We start from the raw sequence: 19945 nt of genomic DNA on the forward strand, positions 1-19945 counted from the left end.
TGAAGGTATCCTACTTATTATGATTCAAAAAATTTTAGGTGTAAAATGAAGTATGAAGGAAGTTATTTTGATAGTGTATATCAACCACAATTAGAATTCATAACAAGTGGTTATTTGCAGGTAAGGTGAAACAAGCTTGGAATTTATTTAATGAATAAATATCTTGCTGACTTTATTGTAGATAAAGATATAGAAGAAGATGTTTGTATATTATTTTATCAGGGTATATAACAGGGCTGTGGATTATATATTATATCATATGATTATGATTCCTAGAACTGGGGGTACATGAAGGGTCATTTTTTAGCCACTCAAGACTTTGTTGTCATTTCTGACAGCTGGTAGTGGGCGTATGTTACCTGGCCTGACAAGCTATCATTATGGTTTGAAACCTACCCATATGAGCACAAATATCTTTGCTTGAATAAAGTTGTTAAATGAATTATTTTGTAGTTTTCTCATAACATATTTTTTTTTAGATATTTCAACTCTTTCAAACCTGATTTTGAGAGTATGACAGATTTATCTAGAATCTTTGGTTTAAAAATTCTTAATTAAATTTCTATTGTATTATCTTTCTAGAACTGCAGTGTAAATTCAGGTGAAAAGATAGAATGTATTGTTCCAAAATTAGATGGTATAGAGTCGATAGAAACATATTTAAATCTGGATTGTCCAAAATGTGGTATTCAACAGAATGTTACCATTGAAAAACTAAAGGTGAACAATGACTTGGATGAAGACTTTACTCGTCCCTTTACCAAAACAATCAAAATTACTGTAAGCATATATTTATTCTACAAATTATTTAGTTGAAAACAGTTCAATTTATGCTAGAATAATCATTATAACTTTAGATATAAGTAATTATGGTTTGAAAATGAAGGTTAAATTCCAAATATGAGGTGTCCTCTCTTTTGATACTATTACTGTTTCCTGGTCTTCAGTTGTCCAATCAGGTGCAAACACGTAGTTAGTAAAAGACTTTTTATAAGCCCACATGGAAATGTGGATGTATATGGCCGTCGCTTTGTCCGTCATTCCGTTTGTTTGTTGCTATGAATGTTAATATTAGGCCAGGTGCCAGTAGGTAGATGTTTCCTCACCTGGCAAATTATCTTTAATTTTTGCAAGATACCCATGTCATGATATGACTAATCATGTTTATATGCCAAGCTGATTTAAGTTTTTTATATGAAAATCTGAACTCTGGTTTGTTTTGCATAGAAACAAAATGTATCTTTAGCGACATTTAGGGGTAGAGATCGCATTAAATAACGGAACAAAATTTTATGGTATACTACTCCTTAGTTAAAATGTATCATTGGATGTGATTAGTGGTGTTTGTATAAATTGAGAGGCCTAGAAGGGGCCACGAAATTGTCAAGAAGGGCTCACAGTCAATGATAAAAGATATAATAGTGGGGGGTTACGGGGCGTAGAAATGTGAATCGATATGATGACAACTTTAAACTCATCACTAAATTTTACCATGTGATTATTACTACTGTTATGACATCATCTTTCTTTCATCACATTCCTGCAGTGTATAATAATTCTATATTTTAGGGTGAAAATTTTGTGTGTGAAAAAGATGATTTTAAGGTTCTTATTGAAGGTGAAGAATGTAAAATAATTGGAGAAATAAAAGAAACAGAAATTATCTGTGAACCTCCAGAAGACATTCTATTTAAAAATAAAATTAAATTAAAAATCATGGTAAGAATACAGCCAGCACCCTCCTGAGAAATTTTCTGCCTCCCCCCTGAAAAATTTCGATGATTTGTTGAGTCACATAGTTGAGACCCCTCGGAGATCCATCTCTCCATAGACTCTATGCTAGCTACAATCCTTTAAGAATATATTTATATTTTTCTCATTCTTAAAAAAGGATATAATATCAATAATATTACAAGATTTCACATCACAGGAATCTTTCAATTGTCAATATATTATTCTCAGTAAATTCAATCAAATGAAAATGCTGTAAATGAAAATAAACTGACAGGTGCACCATTTTTGGTGGTTGATTTGAGTCTTGAATATATGAAAATAGTCTTCAGAAGTATTAATAATGTACGAAAATCACATCATTCCTTCAAAAATATCTCAAATTAGGAATTTCTTTTCCTATTTCTATAGATGTCTTTCTATATATGGCAGTGTCTCAAACATGGATTTGAAGGATCAAATTGACCTCATAATTAAAGAGATATTAGAAATCTTTTCACAAAATTGTAACTTTAAATACGTTGAACCACTTTGAAATAGCAACTTTTTTCAAATTCCTTGTCAAAAATTGAATTTTCAGTTATTGAATATAAGCTGAATGTGGCCAAAATTTTCAGGACAAATCACCCAAAAAATATATTTTCCATGAAGAAATGTTACCTGTCCAATTTTGTCATAGTTACCAAAACTATCTCCCCCTGTTTATTCATTGTGTACAATATAACCTGAAATGTATTGTATATTTCAGGTTCATATAGGAGAAAGGTATAAGTTTCCGGCTGGAAAGATAACTTACAGAGATTTTATACAATCCAAGTATTTTGTTTTTATTATGGTTGGAATTTGTGCATTTGTATTGATAGCCATTTTCCTATTTATTTGCTGTATATGTAGAAGGAAGAAACATAAAAACAAGAATATTGCAAGGTCTATATTAGCCCCTGGTGCAACATCTATACCTAACAGTTATACTGAAAGTAGGTATTTCAGTTTTAGAACTTTCTTACACTTAAGGTTACAGGTTAAAATCAATTAATATGCCATGACCGAAACTAGGCCTTTTTTTTTGTATGGGGAAAAAATTCATTTGTTTTTGAAGTCAGTAATGCCCTCCAAGACAACACCAGACTCCTATCCCATAGACATCAAATTAATCATATTTCTATTTTCAATTTTTAATCAATGTTTTTAAAAAAGTTTTTTCATTTTGTCAAATTCGGCATGAGACATTTGATGTAGTTATGGACCTGAATGTTCCACATCAGAACCAAGGCATTTCAAGTGATGCTGATTAATCATGATCTGAGTAAGTTGTTATGCACACCAAGTTCTAGATCTAGAAAATGTTCAACCAATGAAATGTTGGCACTTACACTTGTTAATGCATTAATATAGTAATGAGGTTTAGTGAAACATTACCGCTTCAAGCAATGAATTTTTGTTTAATTCTAGTGCAAAAGACAAACATAGATATCATTCGTCCACCATCAGCTGTCAATTCTGGTGTTCAAAATTCCGCTTATAATTCTAATGAAGATGGTTTTGAAGAAACGAAAAAGAATTTTTTACAGAAATTACCACATGGTTTAAAGCCAGAGGTTGGATCGTGTATTATCAATGAAAATGAATTGTCATTTGGTAGAATATGTTTTGCAAAAGGTATGTAGACATCAGACATGTGCTGTAGTTGATAAAAGCAAATACATTCAGCACAGTAGAACACTACAGAGAAAGAAAAAAGGTGATTATTCCCTATGACTGTGCTCTGAGTAAGGAGGAGCTGGAAATAACAAAAAAAAGTACACATTGTGGATGAAAGTTTTTAAAAAATGAGCTAAAAATTAGAGATCTGAGCTGAACTGGAACCTGGTGTATATGTGGAGCGTATATAGGTGTCACCCATGGCCGCCTGTCCATCCACAAATGTTAGGAGGCACAATTCTTGACTGATTTGAACAAAACCTGGTGTGAGTGTTTGTTATCACCCAAGGATGAATCCTATTGAAAATCAGAATAATCAAAAAGTATTAAGTATGAGTTATTACCCTTGTTCTTAAAAACGCATTCAATTTTTAGCTCATAAACACTCTAGAAGGTACAGTTGTGGATGGATTTTGAGGAAACTTGGTATGAATGTTTGTTATTGCCCAAGGATGAGCCCTATTGGAAATCAGAAAAATAGAAATATTCTTAGTATGAGTTATTGCCCTTGTTCTTGAAAACGGTTCATGTTTTAGCCTGTAAACATTCCAGAAGGCTCAATTCTTAACAGATTTTGATGAAACTTGGTAATATTATACAGTATCGCCCTAAAGAGTTCAAAAGAAGTGTATGACCGAAGGTTGAATATTTCATACTGCTGATTGTTACTGTACTGCCAGTGGGCAGTGGTATATTACCTTGCAAGCTATCTTATTAATTATGTTTATAATCATACAATATGATATAAATAGATAGATTGATATAACAATGGTATTTTATAGGTGATAAAGCTAGAGTCATAGATGGCAAATTGACCATCGGCAGTACAGCAACTCCGATAATGGTCAAATCTATCAAGAAACCATTTTTAGGTAAGAAAACTGTAACATATTTAACAGTGACATTAAAATGATCTTGCTATTTTTCCATTTTCAAATATTTTTAATTATTTATGTCCTGTTTCAAGATTTCCATAAATATTAATTTACACAAAGATTCTTAACAGTCAAAAGTATGGTCACCGAAAATCCACCCCACCCCCATTCAATTTTCTACCAAATTTACCTCTATTAAGCACCACCCTCTTAACAAGGCTAGCACCTTCAATTTTCTTGATAATGAACACATGTCACCCCCCAATAAGCAGCGAATTGTCAATATTTCTTGTTAATCCGATGAATTAACCTCCTTATTAGCTTCTGACAAACAGAATATCCTTTATCTACAATCCATGAATGTAACACTTAGATAATGCACCAACATTTTAAAACTTTTTTGATTGAAGACTAGCAGAATATTGATATACACATTGGCAAAACTTGCTGTTATTGCTTAGTCCATTTTATTTCACATTCATTAAAAAATTTTAAAACGTTCCAGGAGATAAATAAGCATACAAAATTTAAAGAGAGTTGCCTTGAAGATTATTTAATGTTGAACATCAGTAATGCTATTTTAATTGTTATTAGGCCTATTGTTATTGTTAGCAATTGCACCAAACCCTTTAGTAAGCAGCCATTTCCGAGCATTCCCTCTTAGACTGTACATGTCAAACAAGAATGTAAGAAAATATGACCTTGATTATCAATATTAAAAACTTGAATCTGGCTGTGATTCTTTTTGCATTTGCATATATATTTAAACCCCAATTATATTTTGAAGAAGCATTTTTTGAAATAGGTCTCCCAGATAAATATAAGTTTTAATTAAGAATTTTGAGAATTTTTTTGTCTGCTTTTTGATAGATGATGAGGACTATCCTGATTGGGTGTTCAAAGCTTTAACAGAATGTGTTCGATTTAGAAAGCTATCACATACTAATGTACTGAGTATACATGGTATAGGCTTGGAGAAATGCAAATTTCACATCTTATATCCTTTTATGAAAAATAGAACATTGAAAGATTTTGTCAGTGATGAGAACAAGGTAAGATATTTACTGATTTTATTTTTTGTGTTTTTAGAATGCATTTTTAGTTGGAAAAGATTGAGAATTGACAAAGCAGTGACATCAGAAATTTTATCTGAGGAGCGATTGAAACTTGTTTGCATAGTCAATGACAATTCTACTCATTACTAAACCCTGAGCCATCACATTGATCTTAAAATAGAAGACTTTATTCAACAAAAATGCAAAATTATATTGGATCAATGATTTTGTGTTCTCTTTAAAAAATAAATGAATAGATTAAAAAGAAAATGAGTCATGATTAAAGATTGTTGTGTTTTGTACACATTTTCAGGAATTCTCGTTAAAACAATTACTAGGATACGGTGTTCAGATATCAGAAGGAATGTGTTTTTTATATGATCATGGTATAGTTCACGAAGATCTTGCCACTAGGAATTGTATGTAAGTATATAAAAAAAGAAATGGTATGAAAAAGTATTAAGATGCCTGATAGTTGATTTGCCTATATTTGCCATTCATGTCTGATTGAAGATAATAAATGTCTGACTTAGACTCCTCTGCTGCTCTTTGTGTTGACCATATTGGAAAACCCATTTTGTTATAGAAGTTAACATTTCACAAAGAACCAAAATAATATTATCCTTAGTTTCAATGTAATGCTCTTTTTAAGTAGAATGAAATTATAATAAACTTTTCACCTCTTTGGGTTGATCATTGTAGAAACCATTTGTCCCTGATCTACATTTGGTTTATTTCCAATACAAACAAATATTTCAACAAAACACAATGATGAATGTACTAAAACAATTGTTTTGTGCAAACAAATAATTCCATCAAAAACAAGTTTGCAGAGGAAGAGACCTGTTAAGCTCCACCCACTTTCAGTGACAAGGGGAGTAACTCTTCCTTCACAATAACCCATTTTTTCACATAACTTTAATGATATAAAATTTGATATTTTTTTCAAGGGTGAGCCAAGATTCATTGATAAAGATTTCAGATTCTGCATATTCACACGATTTTTTTCCAACTGAATACATGCTAGACTTGACAAAAAATCGTTATTTACCAATTAGATGGATGGCACCAGAGTCTATAAAATTTGGGTTTTATGATATCAAGAGTGATGTGGTAATTATACATTTTGTTTGAAACTCAAAATTTTGTATATCTTTTAAAAAAATGATACTTATTTGCAACTTGTAGAAAATGAAATACCAGGGCTAAAAGAATTGAGTCTATATGTTTCTTGATAGTGAACTTAAAAACTGATTAGATCTATGGGTAACATTTTTCTGAAATCAGAATTTATGTGTGCTAGAAATGAATGGCTGTTATATTATATGATGGGCATTTTATTCAAAAAGTATACAGTATATGATATACATATTGTTTTCACATTCCAGTGGTCTTATGGTGTTTTATTATGGGAACTTCTAACAAGAGGATGTTTACCGTTTATTGATACTGCTGATAGTGGAATTTATGACTTGCTTGTTGAAGGCTTTAGACTTGGTAAACCAGAAATAATATCTGATGAAATGTAAGCTATATATTTATTCATTGAAATGAAATGGGAGTTTTATGTTTTTCCAACACTTGATTGGGCTAATTAAAGGCATGGGTAGGCCATTTTTGTTACCAAACATATTTTAGTCTCAAAAACTGGAATTTTTTAGCTAATCAGTAACAGTAAAATTCCTGAAATATTTGAAAGGAATTATATGATTTTCTTACATTTTCTAGTACTTCTGAAGACTATTTACATATATTCAACCCTCAAATCATCCCCCCAAAATGATGTATCTGTCTTTTTAAGACAGACAATACCAGCGTGAAATAAGGAAATTTTGCCAGGAAAATGGCATTTGCCTGCCCTCGTTCGATTCCTAACTGTCAAGGAAATCTTAATGGCTCAACCCATGGGTCCTAGGTTTATTTTCCCATATAAATGAATAGAAAGAAATAAGGGAATGCAGTAGAGTTCTGTATGGTTTTGGATTTCATCATTTCATCTGATGAAATGAAATAAATGGAGTTTTACGTCTTACTTTTCTGCACCATGTGGGCTAATGAAGATGGGCAACGCCATGCAGGGTGCATTGAGGTAAATTTTGCCAGGACAGCAGCATTAGCCTGCTCTTTTTCGATTTCCAACTGCAGAGGGATCTTTAACGTGCACAGCCTGTAGCACATGAGGCCTCGGTTTATTGTCCTATTCGAACGACTAAACGCTTTTTCCAACGACACATGTAAATTGTGTTGAAAGGATATACTTAATGTTTATTAAAGAAATGTGCTAACTACTCCTTACTTCTTAAGGTCGTTCAAGTCTTATATCGAAGGTGGATTATAAATGAAAGTTTATGATTTAATGAAAATGTCTTAAAAATTATTTTTTTGTCAATCACAGTCTTTTTCATTTTCATAATGAGGTTAATATTTTTCAGATATGAATTGATAAATAAATGCTGGGAAGAGGAGAGTGAATTCCGACCATCATTTGCTATCATACGAGATACTCTCAGTACTCTTATGGTTGGAGACGTAGCAGGACAAGAAGATATATATATTAACTGGACAAGGCCAAGACAGAGCATTTATATGAATTCTGTATCTTTTAGGAGAAGATCAGACAGAAATCAATCCGAACCTCATTATGGAAATCTGTAGTAAGTACCAATTTATATATAGCCATAATTAAGAGCTATATTTGTGCTGAGCAGGGCTGTTGGCTGTAATGTCCTTGAAAATACACATCCATTATTTTCTCATAAAATTGGTAATTTTGAAATTAACTAAAAAGATATTCTACTGATTGGTCAATGAATAAAATATTAGCTTTATGAAACAATCAGATAACTGTAGGCCATTTCCTGATCCTGATATTATCTTCGTAAAAACTTAATGAAGCCCCAGACACAGTTGGTCATACACATATTTCCACAGTAAGATTTGAGTTAGATATAAACAGTCAGAAAATCTCTTGATTTTTATTTTATTACTATTGAATCTCTTTTGAAATAGTTTTTACAATTCTTTAAAGAATAAGAATAACTAAGGAATATACCTGGTAACCTGCAGGTTATTGTGTCAGGAATTTGAAATTCCATAGATCTTGATAATGTGATTTTGATGTATCGATACATATCTTGGGGATTTTAGAAATTTGAACAGTCAGTTTTTATTTTGATAGAAAGCAGTGTAATATCACAGCCCATTTTCTCCAAAATTCTCACATCCAGAAATTATACACTTAAGTGAAGAACAAAGGAACAAATTCGATTTGGTGGGAGGGCAACAATGAGTCATTTTTATAGAAGTTTACAAGTCATCTATGTATCTGACAGATGATAGAGTAATATAATTTATACTTACGTACCGCTTCAAATTTATGCGATATTAGTGCTTTTTATATCTTTTTACATTTTTGGAGTGCTTTATTTATTTAATGCTTTAAGTGAATGTCTCAAATTGTTGTGTTCTACATTGTTTTGAATTGTATATTGATTATTATTTATACATTAATAATGATTATATCTAGCTGGAGATAATTTAAAGTTATTTATATATATATATATATACATTACCATACTGTAACTAATACAGAAATATTTTGTACAATAAATATTTTTTATGTAAATCAAGACAGTCTGCATATATACCAGTTAAGCCCATAATGCATAATTTCAGCTGTCATTATTATCATGCCATAGTTAAACACTGCCTAATGTTATCCTACAATTAATTGAAATGGTGTTGATAGTGCTTGTTCAGTCAACAGATTTTGCAGTTCACGACAGTATATAGGGGAAGGTTTTGTTCCAATACAAGTCTGTTAATTGATATGTATTGCCTGAGATTCAACAGGCATATACCAATTGCTCCAGACAAACCATTATCTAAATTAATTAGCTGTATTGACCCTCAGTTCATAGACAAGGCAAGGTACCTGTTATGTTTAATACAAATTCATGGTCAGTCGCACACATAACCCTGGCCATTTCCATTGCTTGGCCTCAACATCAGTCTACCCGTTTCCATCAATATCACAGTACAAAATCCAAAATGCACATAAGCTTGTAGCTTATAACTACTATTAGCCACTTTAACCAAGTCTAGCTTCAAAGCATCTGAATCAAAGACATTCTTCCTGTCAGCATAAAAATAAAAGCAATATTGTTATCAATATTTTTATTATTTTTATCACTTTGTAATACATTACCAATAATACAGTATATAACCTTACAATATACAGCAAAGAATTGTCTTGTTTTAAGTTAAGATATAGTTTATGAAAGACTTCTTTCAAAATAATAAAATTTGACATGAAATAACATTACATTCACACAATACAATATTATATTTATCCTCCCATCAGGAGCTTTAGTCACAGATTGCTAGTAACATTTTAAGAGAATTCAGCAAGGAATCCTCACCAAAAACAAGCTCACTCTATGTTCACAAGCATAACATTTACATTGAAAAGATACATAACAAATGCCTATAGCAGGCTAGCACAGTCTCAGACTTCATAAAGTGAAGAAAACAACTAAACATTGGCCCTTCTGGCATAATCTCAATTATAAAGATCTTATTTTAATCTTTGATATCCATCCCTTAATCCAAGCTCAATAGTAAACAATATAAGCTATTGGATTAGAAGGAGACAATATAACAGCAGTAGTGGATACTCTCATTCTCAAATGTCCTCTATACTCATCACATTTCACAATAAGATTACAAGCAACAAGAATAGTTTATAAACAAAACAGACTTCTATGTGGATTTTTAATTTCAGATTTTCAATAAATAATTTTCATAAGACTGTTTCTTAATAGTATTTACAAATACACTACAAAACAAGGTCATTTATGTTGAATTTCAATAAAATGAAACAAACTTCAATTTTCTCATATCTCATATCTTTAGAGCATATATTTTTGTGGAGATTCTAAAACCCTGAAACAGGATTTACCTTTAAGCTACACCTCTGTTCACACTTGTACCCTCATTATAACAGATTCTATCTTCTTGAGGGCACCCTGAACCATAACCCAGTACCGTATTAGAAGTCTTTGTGCTTTTGTTTATCACAGATAGTAAAAATACTGCTCAGAATTGAACATCACAACCATCTTTAAGACCCATTGATCACAACATTTAAGGATCAATAATATCAGATCACAACATTGATGGATCAGAATCCTTGATCAGTGTGGATCACTATAGATGTTGCTCCTTGGTCAACAGTAACTGATTACAATTATGATGGATCACACTACCTTATCACATTATTGTGATTGATTGATCACATTCAATCGATATTGATCAATAATCAATTACAACCAATCATGATCACACTCTGATTCATATCACTGATCACAATATTGATGGATCTGAAGAAATCTTATTTCAGAATCTTCTTGGATCACAGAATGAATGGCAACAGTTGTTGATCACAATTCCAGCACTCATAATAATCTTCCAAGGTATACCACCTCTTCTGATGCACTTTCAGGACCAGCCAAAGGGAAAAATCCGAGTTTACCATAGAAGTCTAACATGTATTTGTCTCCAATATTAAGTTCACAATGAACTCCTATTGAACCGTTGGTTTTAAGTCCTGATAGAGTACAAGCTAGGAGTCGTTTAGCCACTGAGATGTCATTTATTCTATTTGGTAAAATATCTAAGCGAATTATAGAGGGAGCTAGAGTATACATAGATTCAGGTACCATCTTTTGATCAGAGTGAAAACTTTGAATCACCTCCTGCAATAAGAAAATAAAATCAAATTATTTGAAACTTTCCTACAATAGATTTCTCCATAAATAATTATATACCAAGCCTAATCTATACACATCCATACATAGACTATTTTACAGAATTAATTGAACTGCTATTTGGATTGCACCTTATGTTAGCTAGTGATGTCTGGATAGCAACACTTTTTGGTAATTAGGAACTTATGTCCAAATGCATCTGATATGGTGACACTAAGGTTGTGCCCCTGGGCCAGAAATGATATTCAACTCCAGAGTATACAACCCATAAACATTGAACATACTTACATCAGCAGGTGTCATTTCTTCCTTGTCTGGTTTTGGATATTTATCACACATAGCTGGTTTCCATGCAGATTCACTTTTCTCATGTAATATTTTACTATCCAATGATGCTAAAGCATAACCACAAACACCTTGGTCATCCTCTACCACAAAACAGTATTCAGGACTCGCATTGATAAATCCTCCAAGATATCTGAAATAGAAGATTGAGTTATATTCACTGCTATAGACACACCAAGCTCATAGTACTGATTTCAACTAGAATTATTTCCACTATTAATGAAATCTAGACTAGTATTTGCAGTTCTATGTGCAAAGTGTGTCTATTGAAGGCACCAAGGAAAAGCTGGAACAATTCAAGAACCAACCCTTGGTGATTAAATACAAGTTTCCAGGGTACAAGTCTTGAATTCAAATCAAACGAATTTGCAAAACAAAATCCTCAGGGAAATAATGCAAGACAATTTTTCCAGACTTGGTCTTATAGAAGAAGCACCGAAGTAGTTGGTTTGAGCGGATGGCAAAGTAAAACTGAAGATCCAATCCTCTAATGCTTTAGTTTACAAGCACTGAGCTAGTGACAAACCTGTCTCCTATTAGATCTAAGTTTTCGGGGAACACATCAGTGCCGTCCATGCCATCATCGCATGTTTTCAAACAAACATTGTAAACAGATCTCTGAAATAGAGTGAAATAACAAATGAAATACAGAATTCTTTTATTACCAAACTCTGAAAGCAAAAGTTGTTGAAAAATCAAAACAAAAGCATTAAAGCTGTACAAAGTGAATAATGCTGCTTTCGATAGTGTTTACTTAGTACTTACGATTCAACATGTCATACAGAGAATTTTTGGCAGCAAAAATTTGCTATATGACTGGATGAGGTCAAAGTGTAATTGAAAGAGCCTCACCTCATCAGTAAGTCTATATGGTCTGAATGTATAATTGGTAGTAACCATTACTTCTGGTGGTTTCATAATGAACAAATCATGGGCCGTATCAATTGGTAACATACGCTGTTGACAAAAAATACTATTAATAACATGGTCTTAACACGTTTACTCTATAGCAATCATCTTCTTTACATTCTTATAAAATATCAATTTTAAAAAAATTATAAAGCTCAATTTTACAATTTATTTGTAATATTAATAAGCCAAATTTAATATTTTAGAATGTGTGAAAGTTTGTTGAATTTTTTGGTTGTGATGATTAAATTTTGAGAATGTAAATATAGAAGATTGTACAGAAACCAGTGTTTGCCATCTCTCCTCTCCTCTCAGCTGATGTCAGTCAACCATTTTACACCATATCTCAGGGTTAGTTTCTATCAGATATTTTTGAATGGAAGCGATTCTAGGCTCATTTTGATTTCAATTTTAAATAAAAGGTATTTATCGGGACAATCTCTATGACAAATTAACATATACCATGGACCGTTTGTATATAATTTGAATTCCAAATAATCTTTTTTGAATTGTTCGTATGTGCATTTTATGAGAATAGCATTTTATGAGAATTTCTTGTTTAGCATGCCAAAGAAACAATTTTGATGTACAAAAAATATTTTTAAGTCCAGTTACAGACTTAAGATATTCATGAAAATCCTATCTTGCCCAGAATCAACTTCCATGCAATTTCTGACAACACCAACGCAGCAGCGCAAACTGAAAAACAAAGGTTAAGCTACAGCTATAAGTATGGTTTCCTTAAAAACAAACATCATATCTACAGAATTCTAAAAATTCTAAAAATTTTAACTAGTGACAGTACAATGTAATATCGCTTGAATTTCAATTAACAAAAATCGAGAACCGACAAAAATAAAGCAGGGGTTTTACAAATATGATATAGAATTAGAAATGGTTCAGTCATATTACTACAAGTGCTCTCACAATATATCAGAAATTTTGGCCAACATAAAAAATGTTTAATCTCCATGAAACAATTGTAATAATCAAAGTTATAATTTTGGTCGTTTTAAATAAGCCTAACATAACTCCTGATGGTTTTGAGAGCACTTAATACATTTATGCAATAACAAGATAATTTAATTTTTGAAATTGCTGAATATTGCACAAGCAAACATAAAACCAATATTAAGCAATTTCTTATAAATTATACTAATTATGACTTGTTCAACCATTTGTAATGTTTATATCATATTATCTTCCTTTTCACATTGTAATATCACTTTTATTCATTACATTATTTTATTTACCTTTAATTTATCTGAACAGTTTAGTTGAAATCTTCAAATACTTGTTCTTTGAGCTGTTAAATAATTATTTTTTCATCGACGTAACATATAATTCATAACGGAAAGTTATTTCAAAATTACTATATTGACTCAGATACACTTTAAACTTTTCAACAAATATTTGAAGATTTCGAAGCCGACATTAAAGAAACCATACTTATCTAATACATCAAATAAATCACAATATAAAAACGCAGCGCAAGGCAGCAAAATATCTGAAAATAAACTAAACCCTGAGATATGGTGTAATGATTGTGAACACCAGCTGTAAGAAAGAAACAAAGAGAATAACATTAGTATATCAACTGGTTTCCTACAATCTTTTCTATATATACACTCAAGATAGTGTATACATACTTGTAGTTCAGATTGTAGACCACCTCGGAACACCCATGGTTCTTGTTCACCATTACAGAAAGTATCTCTGTAACCTTTCGTTTGCCCTATTGAAATAAAACAGAAATATTAGTCGGCAGGAAAAACAACTTGAAGGAAAAAAGGTTCATTAGTTTTCTTTTCTTTTCTTTTAGCTTACCTTACTGTAAAATGTTTACTTTAAATGAGACAGCTACCACCAAGGATATTTTCTTAAGTAAAAAAGTTGTGTACAGTTCTTGTATTGACAGAAATTTGTCCAAGGTTGTTCTCTTGAAAATAGTGGATTGGGGGATAATTTTGAACACTTTGATAAAAAGTTCTAAATCTTAAGTCGGGGAGCAAGAGAGCAACAATATTCAAATCTATCTGGTGATTTAGTAAATATTGCCAAGTCGTTTTAGTTTTAAAATTTCTGAAGAAACATAAAAGTAAAATGACCAGAGCTACAAAGATTATATATGAACTTTTTTTTCAGTTTATATTTCAATAGTTATAGAATAAAATAATTCTATATTCCTCATATTGTTGATAGGAAATCCAAATTATACTAATAAATTTCTTAAAATTCTTAAAATCTAAAAATTTTCAGGAAAACATCTCAAAAAAGTTCATATCTTAAATCTATTAATAATCTTCCTTTGAACCTAAAATAAATATTATTTAAGACAGAACTGTACACAACTTGATAGGTTATAGTTACTCTATAATAAGATGCCTACATGTATATCTGTTCTGTAGATGACCTGCATAAACTTTAACATGCCCAGATCCTGTTTAGAAAAAAATAAAAGGAAAACCAGATTAATTTTTTGTCTGTAGAAAAAAAAAGTTATGCTTAAAACTAGGAAATTGTAGTATTAGTGGCTTTGCTGAATTTGAATTCATTATCTTTGTAATCATCCTAATTTTTTTATAATAGTTTATTTAGCCATTTCTGAATTACAATACCTACCAATCCAATCAATGTAAGCTGAACAAGTCTGTAAAATACCACGAATATCCCATAGATACGGATACAATTCATGAGAAATGGTCTGGTTTGGTATATGATGTAGTTTGTCAGCTATCTTCTCTAATTTACTAACTTGATCCTTGAATCTGGCAGCAATTACAAACCATTCGGATTTCTGCAGAAAGAAAATGAATTTTCACAATATCAATGTGTTGTACAGATGTCTATGCATCCCGTCTACCAGAAAAAAAATGAAAACGTGATTAATTACCAATATAATATCATTAAATCATGGAAGTATATGTTTACTGCACCAGAAGTAAGCTATTGAAAGTATGTAAAACCAAGAATCATTTTACATGAAGTCTGTAAATAGATCAGATGTCCATTTAAAGTGAATATCCACCAAGAGCTTGAATAGATTTCCATTGCAACAGAATTATCTTAAATTATATAATTATGAGATCAAGTAAAGAGATCACTTACCTCTTCCTCTTTGTCTTTAGAACTAAGATGATGAGCATTACTACTCAACCAATGTAAATCATACAGTAACCCAGTAGCATTGGAGCCAAATTCAAATGGTAAGTAGAACATATCAACTATCAACTTTACTTCATCATAGGTCAAACATTCTACTTTCGCTTTCTCTCCAGATACTTCAACTTGCATCAAACTGTCTGAAGAGGTGTCCTTGGTCAGGTCAGCTTTCTCAGTATTGTTATTATTGGCTGGAATGCAATCCATTGGTTCTAATTCTGGGGCGGAGTTAGGAGTGGAGTCTGGTAATCCATCCTCCACTAAACTGTTTACAACATTCATCGTGGTTGGTTGTAAGAAAGATTGGTTGTCAATCATCATATTGTTTCCGATATCTGGTATTTGTGTTTGAATTTGGACATTAGTTGAGCTATCAGGGAATGTACAAATGGTAGGTGTACTGATCACACAGGTATTGACTAGAGCAGTTGCTGGTGATAATTCTATGGCTTTTCTTGGTGCTGCTCGTGTAGCAGATAATTCTGTCAACCAGTCATTGATGGCTGATCGTAAGGCAACATGTGGATGGTATCTTGCATCATAACATGGAATGTCATCATCAGAACCAAAGTCACTTTCTGTTTCCAGTTTAATATCAGATGATATGGTGCTGAGTGGATCTTCTGTAATAAAAGAAAGACCCAAATATGTTGAAATTATATTATTCAGAAGACAGAACTAAGAAAGATCTTGTTTTAACATATTAGTGTTTAGTAGAAAAGAAAAACCATGTTAGAACATTGGTATCAGTTGTCCTCATTCCTAACTAAGTTTCTCAGCCAACCTCTTGGCCTTGATCTTTCTTACGTAATGCAACCTTATCAATGTCTGGGTCAAATGACTCATTCAAGGTCACCAGACTCTCAGCATCTGACCACCAATAGAACCAACAACTATCATTGGTTCTATATCACTATTTCAAAATGTTAAACAGTAGAAACCACAACCACTGTTGTTTACCAATTTGGGCAATGGTCAAAATGATATTGATAATAACCTACCTGGAATGATATCCTTCTTCACACCATCAATATTAGACATACACCACTGAGCTAGGGTGTGACAAGCTACATAATTAGATTCAAATTCACAGTTAGGATTAGTCATAACACCACGGAGGTAGGGAATAATTTCAGGTGATCGTCCATCATAGGGTCCTAGAAATATTCTACGAGGATCATAATCATTGGCATGGATATTATCCCAAATAACTGGATTTCTCCTTAAAACTGATCCTATTTCTTCTAACTGTTGGATGGAAATTTTCTTGCTTACTACTTTGGAACCTGAAATTAACAAATATCATGATAAGAAAACTAAATCATAAACTTCTAGCATATTATGCTTATCCAAATGGTGGATAAATTCAAATCAAAATTGACCATATGTGGCAGACCAGATTATCACATCTTAATGCAAATATGGCTCAAACACACTAAGAATTCAACCACCTTCTCAAGCCATCTTCTACACAGCAAAATAACCTAGATGAGCAGTTAAGGGAAATAACTCACCTGTCCACATAATGTCAATACCAGGTAATAATTTAGAGCCAATTGTGTTCAAATATTCTGAACATTTCACATTTGGTACAGCTCGACTAGCACAATATTCTGCAAGAGAATGAGAAATCTTAAACTCATGCTGACAAAATCAAAGATTATCCAGATACCAATACAGACATCAATACAATAATTTTATTAATTATCAATACCTTGTCAGAATTTCCATTTTGCTCCAATAATACTCTCCAAGAAGAATAATGAATACATATTCAATCCATAAAATAAATATAAATTTATCACAAACATACCTGTTGGACAGAATAAAAACTTTGGTTGATTTAGATATTCATAAACTTCGTTTGTAACAGAAACTTGAGCACAAGCATATGATTGAAACACACTTTTATCAGCTTCACTAATTTCGGGGTCAATATCATCAAATAACACAGCAAAGGCAGGGCAACCAAACATTGATACCTACAACAAGATAAACATTCATGAATAAGCTTATATCATTAAGAAACACAAAATAAAATTTATGTTGAATTTGATATGCCTTCTAATATTTACTTATAAAAATTATTTTATATGGTCAGAATTATATAGATAACACTTAAGGGATAAGGCCCTGTATAAAATTAAGTCAATGGACTTTACAAGAGATGATAATTACTGAAGAAAATAACTGATATAGTATTACCTGTTCTAGTTTTCTCTTTAAAAATGTGACATCTTTAGAACCAGAGAAAGTCATGTCTAACCCAGGTGAGATGGCATAAACAAATGTGATGTTATTACTGGTAGCTGCTTCTATCAAACTGGTTAAACTTTCTGAAATACAAACATCCAAAAAATTAGTCAGATGGCCAAGCATAAATTTTCTCTAATCAAAAGTCAATACAGTTTGGCTTTAACAATAAATAACTCAGGCTGAAGATCTTAGGCCCTGGAGAATTTCAATATTTAAATTTATAAATTACCTGCTTCCTCAACTGTGTATAGATCTCTCCAAAATGATCTGTGTTTAGAATCATCTTTTGGTGCATACATGTAAGTATTTAAACCCATCTTATTCATCCTGTAGAAAACAAAGTTATAATTTATTGCAGTTTTAATCAATACAAGATAATAACATATGAAGAGGATATCATATAGGATTGATCAATAAGTACAGGCTGGCAGTGATGTAGTGGAAAAGAATTCTTCAAATATAAACTTCTATCAACAAGTCAAGGTTAGATGCTAATAATATGTTAATGCAATTTTCATTTTCCTTGTGAAATCGGTTGAAACTTGATAAAATACCTACCAAGAAAATAATAATTTTCTCTGTTCTGTTGTCCATGGTCTTCCGTAAAACCCTACAATTATAAATGAAAATGTTTAGATATGAATGAATGTAAAAGGGCAGATCAAAATTAACCACAGACTGAATTTTTTTTTATTCAACAGAATCATTTGTGAATTTAAATTTATTTTCCGAAAAGATTGCATCACAATCAATTGTATATCTCTTACAAATATCATTAAATCAAATTACACGACAAAGTGATTTCTTAACAAGTGAAAATATGTTTATCACAGTTGTCAATTTCAGTCAAGTTGAATGGAATGCGGATTGAACTAGTTTTCAGTCCGCCATTTTGATGAGATGAAATACGCAGTGAGAAGAAGGCGGAAATATTTCTCAAAAATCACCTTCAACTACACCACAGAAGAAGTTATCCTTGTTATTTTCAACATCTCTATCTTTGCTTATCATCTTTGGGATATGATTTAGTGCCCTCAGATGGTTTCTTTTGCTGGTTTTCGCTCCAATCTTGACTACGTCTGTGTTCACCATTAGTACGATTGATCGGTACGTCCTTCGTCTTCAATGTTGATTTACATTGATTGGCTGAATAAGTCACGTGGGTTTAGTCACGTGATGTTTTGATCAGGATAATAATGTCATTTCGTACTCCGGTCAAACCGACCATAATAAAAGTGGGAATTTTCCGTCAAAGGATAAAGCCATTAGTGTCTCTTAAAGAGTCTGTGTCAGTTATCGTAGATAAAAGCAATATGAATTTCACGCAAATTTCCAGGATTTATATTCGCAGCACACTCATGCCTACATAGTATGTGTATTTACCATTGGTTGTTACATAGGCTAGTCCCGGCCCGTCAACCGCTGGAAGGCTGTTGTTTGCCACATAAATATTCTATAACAGCAAACGTGTTTTTGTGTAAGAATTATGAAGGCCCCTAGTTTTTAAAGGAACACTCCAGCGTCATCAAGTTGACATTACGGGAGTCAGTAGAAGCCTCTACGATACGAGTAATACGATTAATTACTTTTGATATTTTTCTATGTATAAATTATAGAAATTTCAGAAGGTTTGTATCCAGATAGATAACGATATATATGTGTGGTAAACACCCACTGCCAAAACCTAACTGAAAATTGACAAGCCTATGGATAATGATTCCTGATAATTAGGTTGCAGTTTAATAGGTCAGCTTTTACAGGATGTATTCAGTATTTGAATAATTACAATATCTGCCAATATCTCAATTATAGGTCAGATCTGGGTCCTCTACATAAATATTTCCCAGTAACATGTAGAGACCATGCACATGTCAGAGGGCCATTACAGCCCTACATTTCTGCATGTTAATATTCATAATTCCAATAAACTGCTGTTCTATAACAAAATTTAACAGCATTATGAGGAGCATGGCTGGAATATTTATAGTTAAACAGACACAGCTGTCAGTCATCTACTTGACACCCCTCAGTTTTCCATTGAACTCTCTCCATACATGCATACTTTTCATCATTTTGGCTTTTGATGGGAAAGTTCATTTGTAAAATTTGGGTAAATTTTTGCTGCTTGTCAAATTCCGTGTAG

At 31.9% G+C, this 19945-nt stretch overlaps 2 protein-coding genes across 2 annotated transcripts; one reads left to right on the forward strand and one right to left on the reverse strand.

Annotated features, from left to right (window-relative positions):
- Positions 1 to 5236: 5236 nt before the first annotated feature.
- On the forward strand, positions 5237 to 7852 carry LOTGIDRAFT_56170 (hypothetical protein; the record flags this gene model as incomplete). Its single annotated transcript, XM_009054027.1, has 5 exons — positions 5237 to 5359; positions 5676 to 5785; positions 6313 to 6475; positions 6751 to 6887; positions 7795 to 7852. Coding segments are annotated over 5 exons (591 nt in total), but the record flags the coding sequence as incomplete, so codon positions are not given.
- A 2966-nt stretch (positions 7853 to 10818) lies between these two features.
- LOTGIDRAFT_115468 (hypothetical protein) lies at positions 10819 to 18813 on the reverse strand (the record flags this gene model as incomplete). Its single annotated transcript, XM_009054085.1, has 15 exons — positions 10819 to 11104; positions 11411 to 11608; positions 12002 to 12093; positions 12328 to 12432; positions 14034 to 14119; positions 14774 to 14824; positions 15007 to 15181; positions 15493 to 16156; positions 16544 to 16832; positions 17061 to 17159; positions 17360 to 17528; positions 17752 to 17882; positions 18032 to 18129; positions 18361 to 18412; positions 18750 to 18813. 15 exons carry the CDS (start codon positions 18811 to 18813, stop codon positions 10819 to 10821), a joined length of 2559 nt encoding a protein of 852 aa, XP_009052333.1.
- Positions 18814 to 19945: the final 1132 nt, after the last annotated feature.

The sequence above is a fragment of the Lottia gigantea genome, assembly GCF_000327385.1.
Source record: "Lottia gigantea unplaced genomic scaffold LOTGIsca_21, whole genome shotgun sequence".
Classification (NCBI taxonomy): Eukaryota; Metazoa; Mollusca; class Gastropoda; family Lottiidae; genus Lottia; species Lottia gigantea.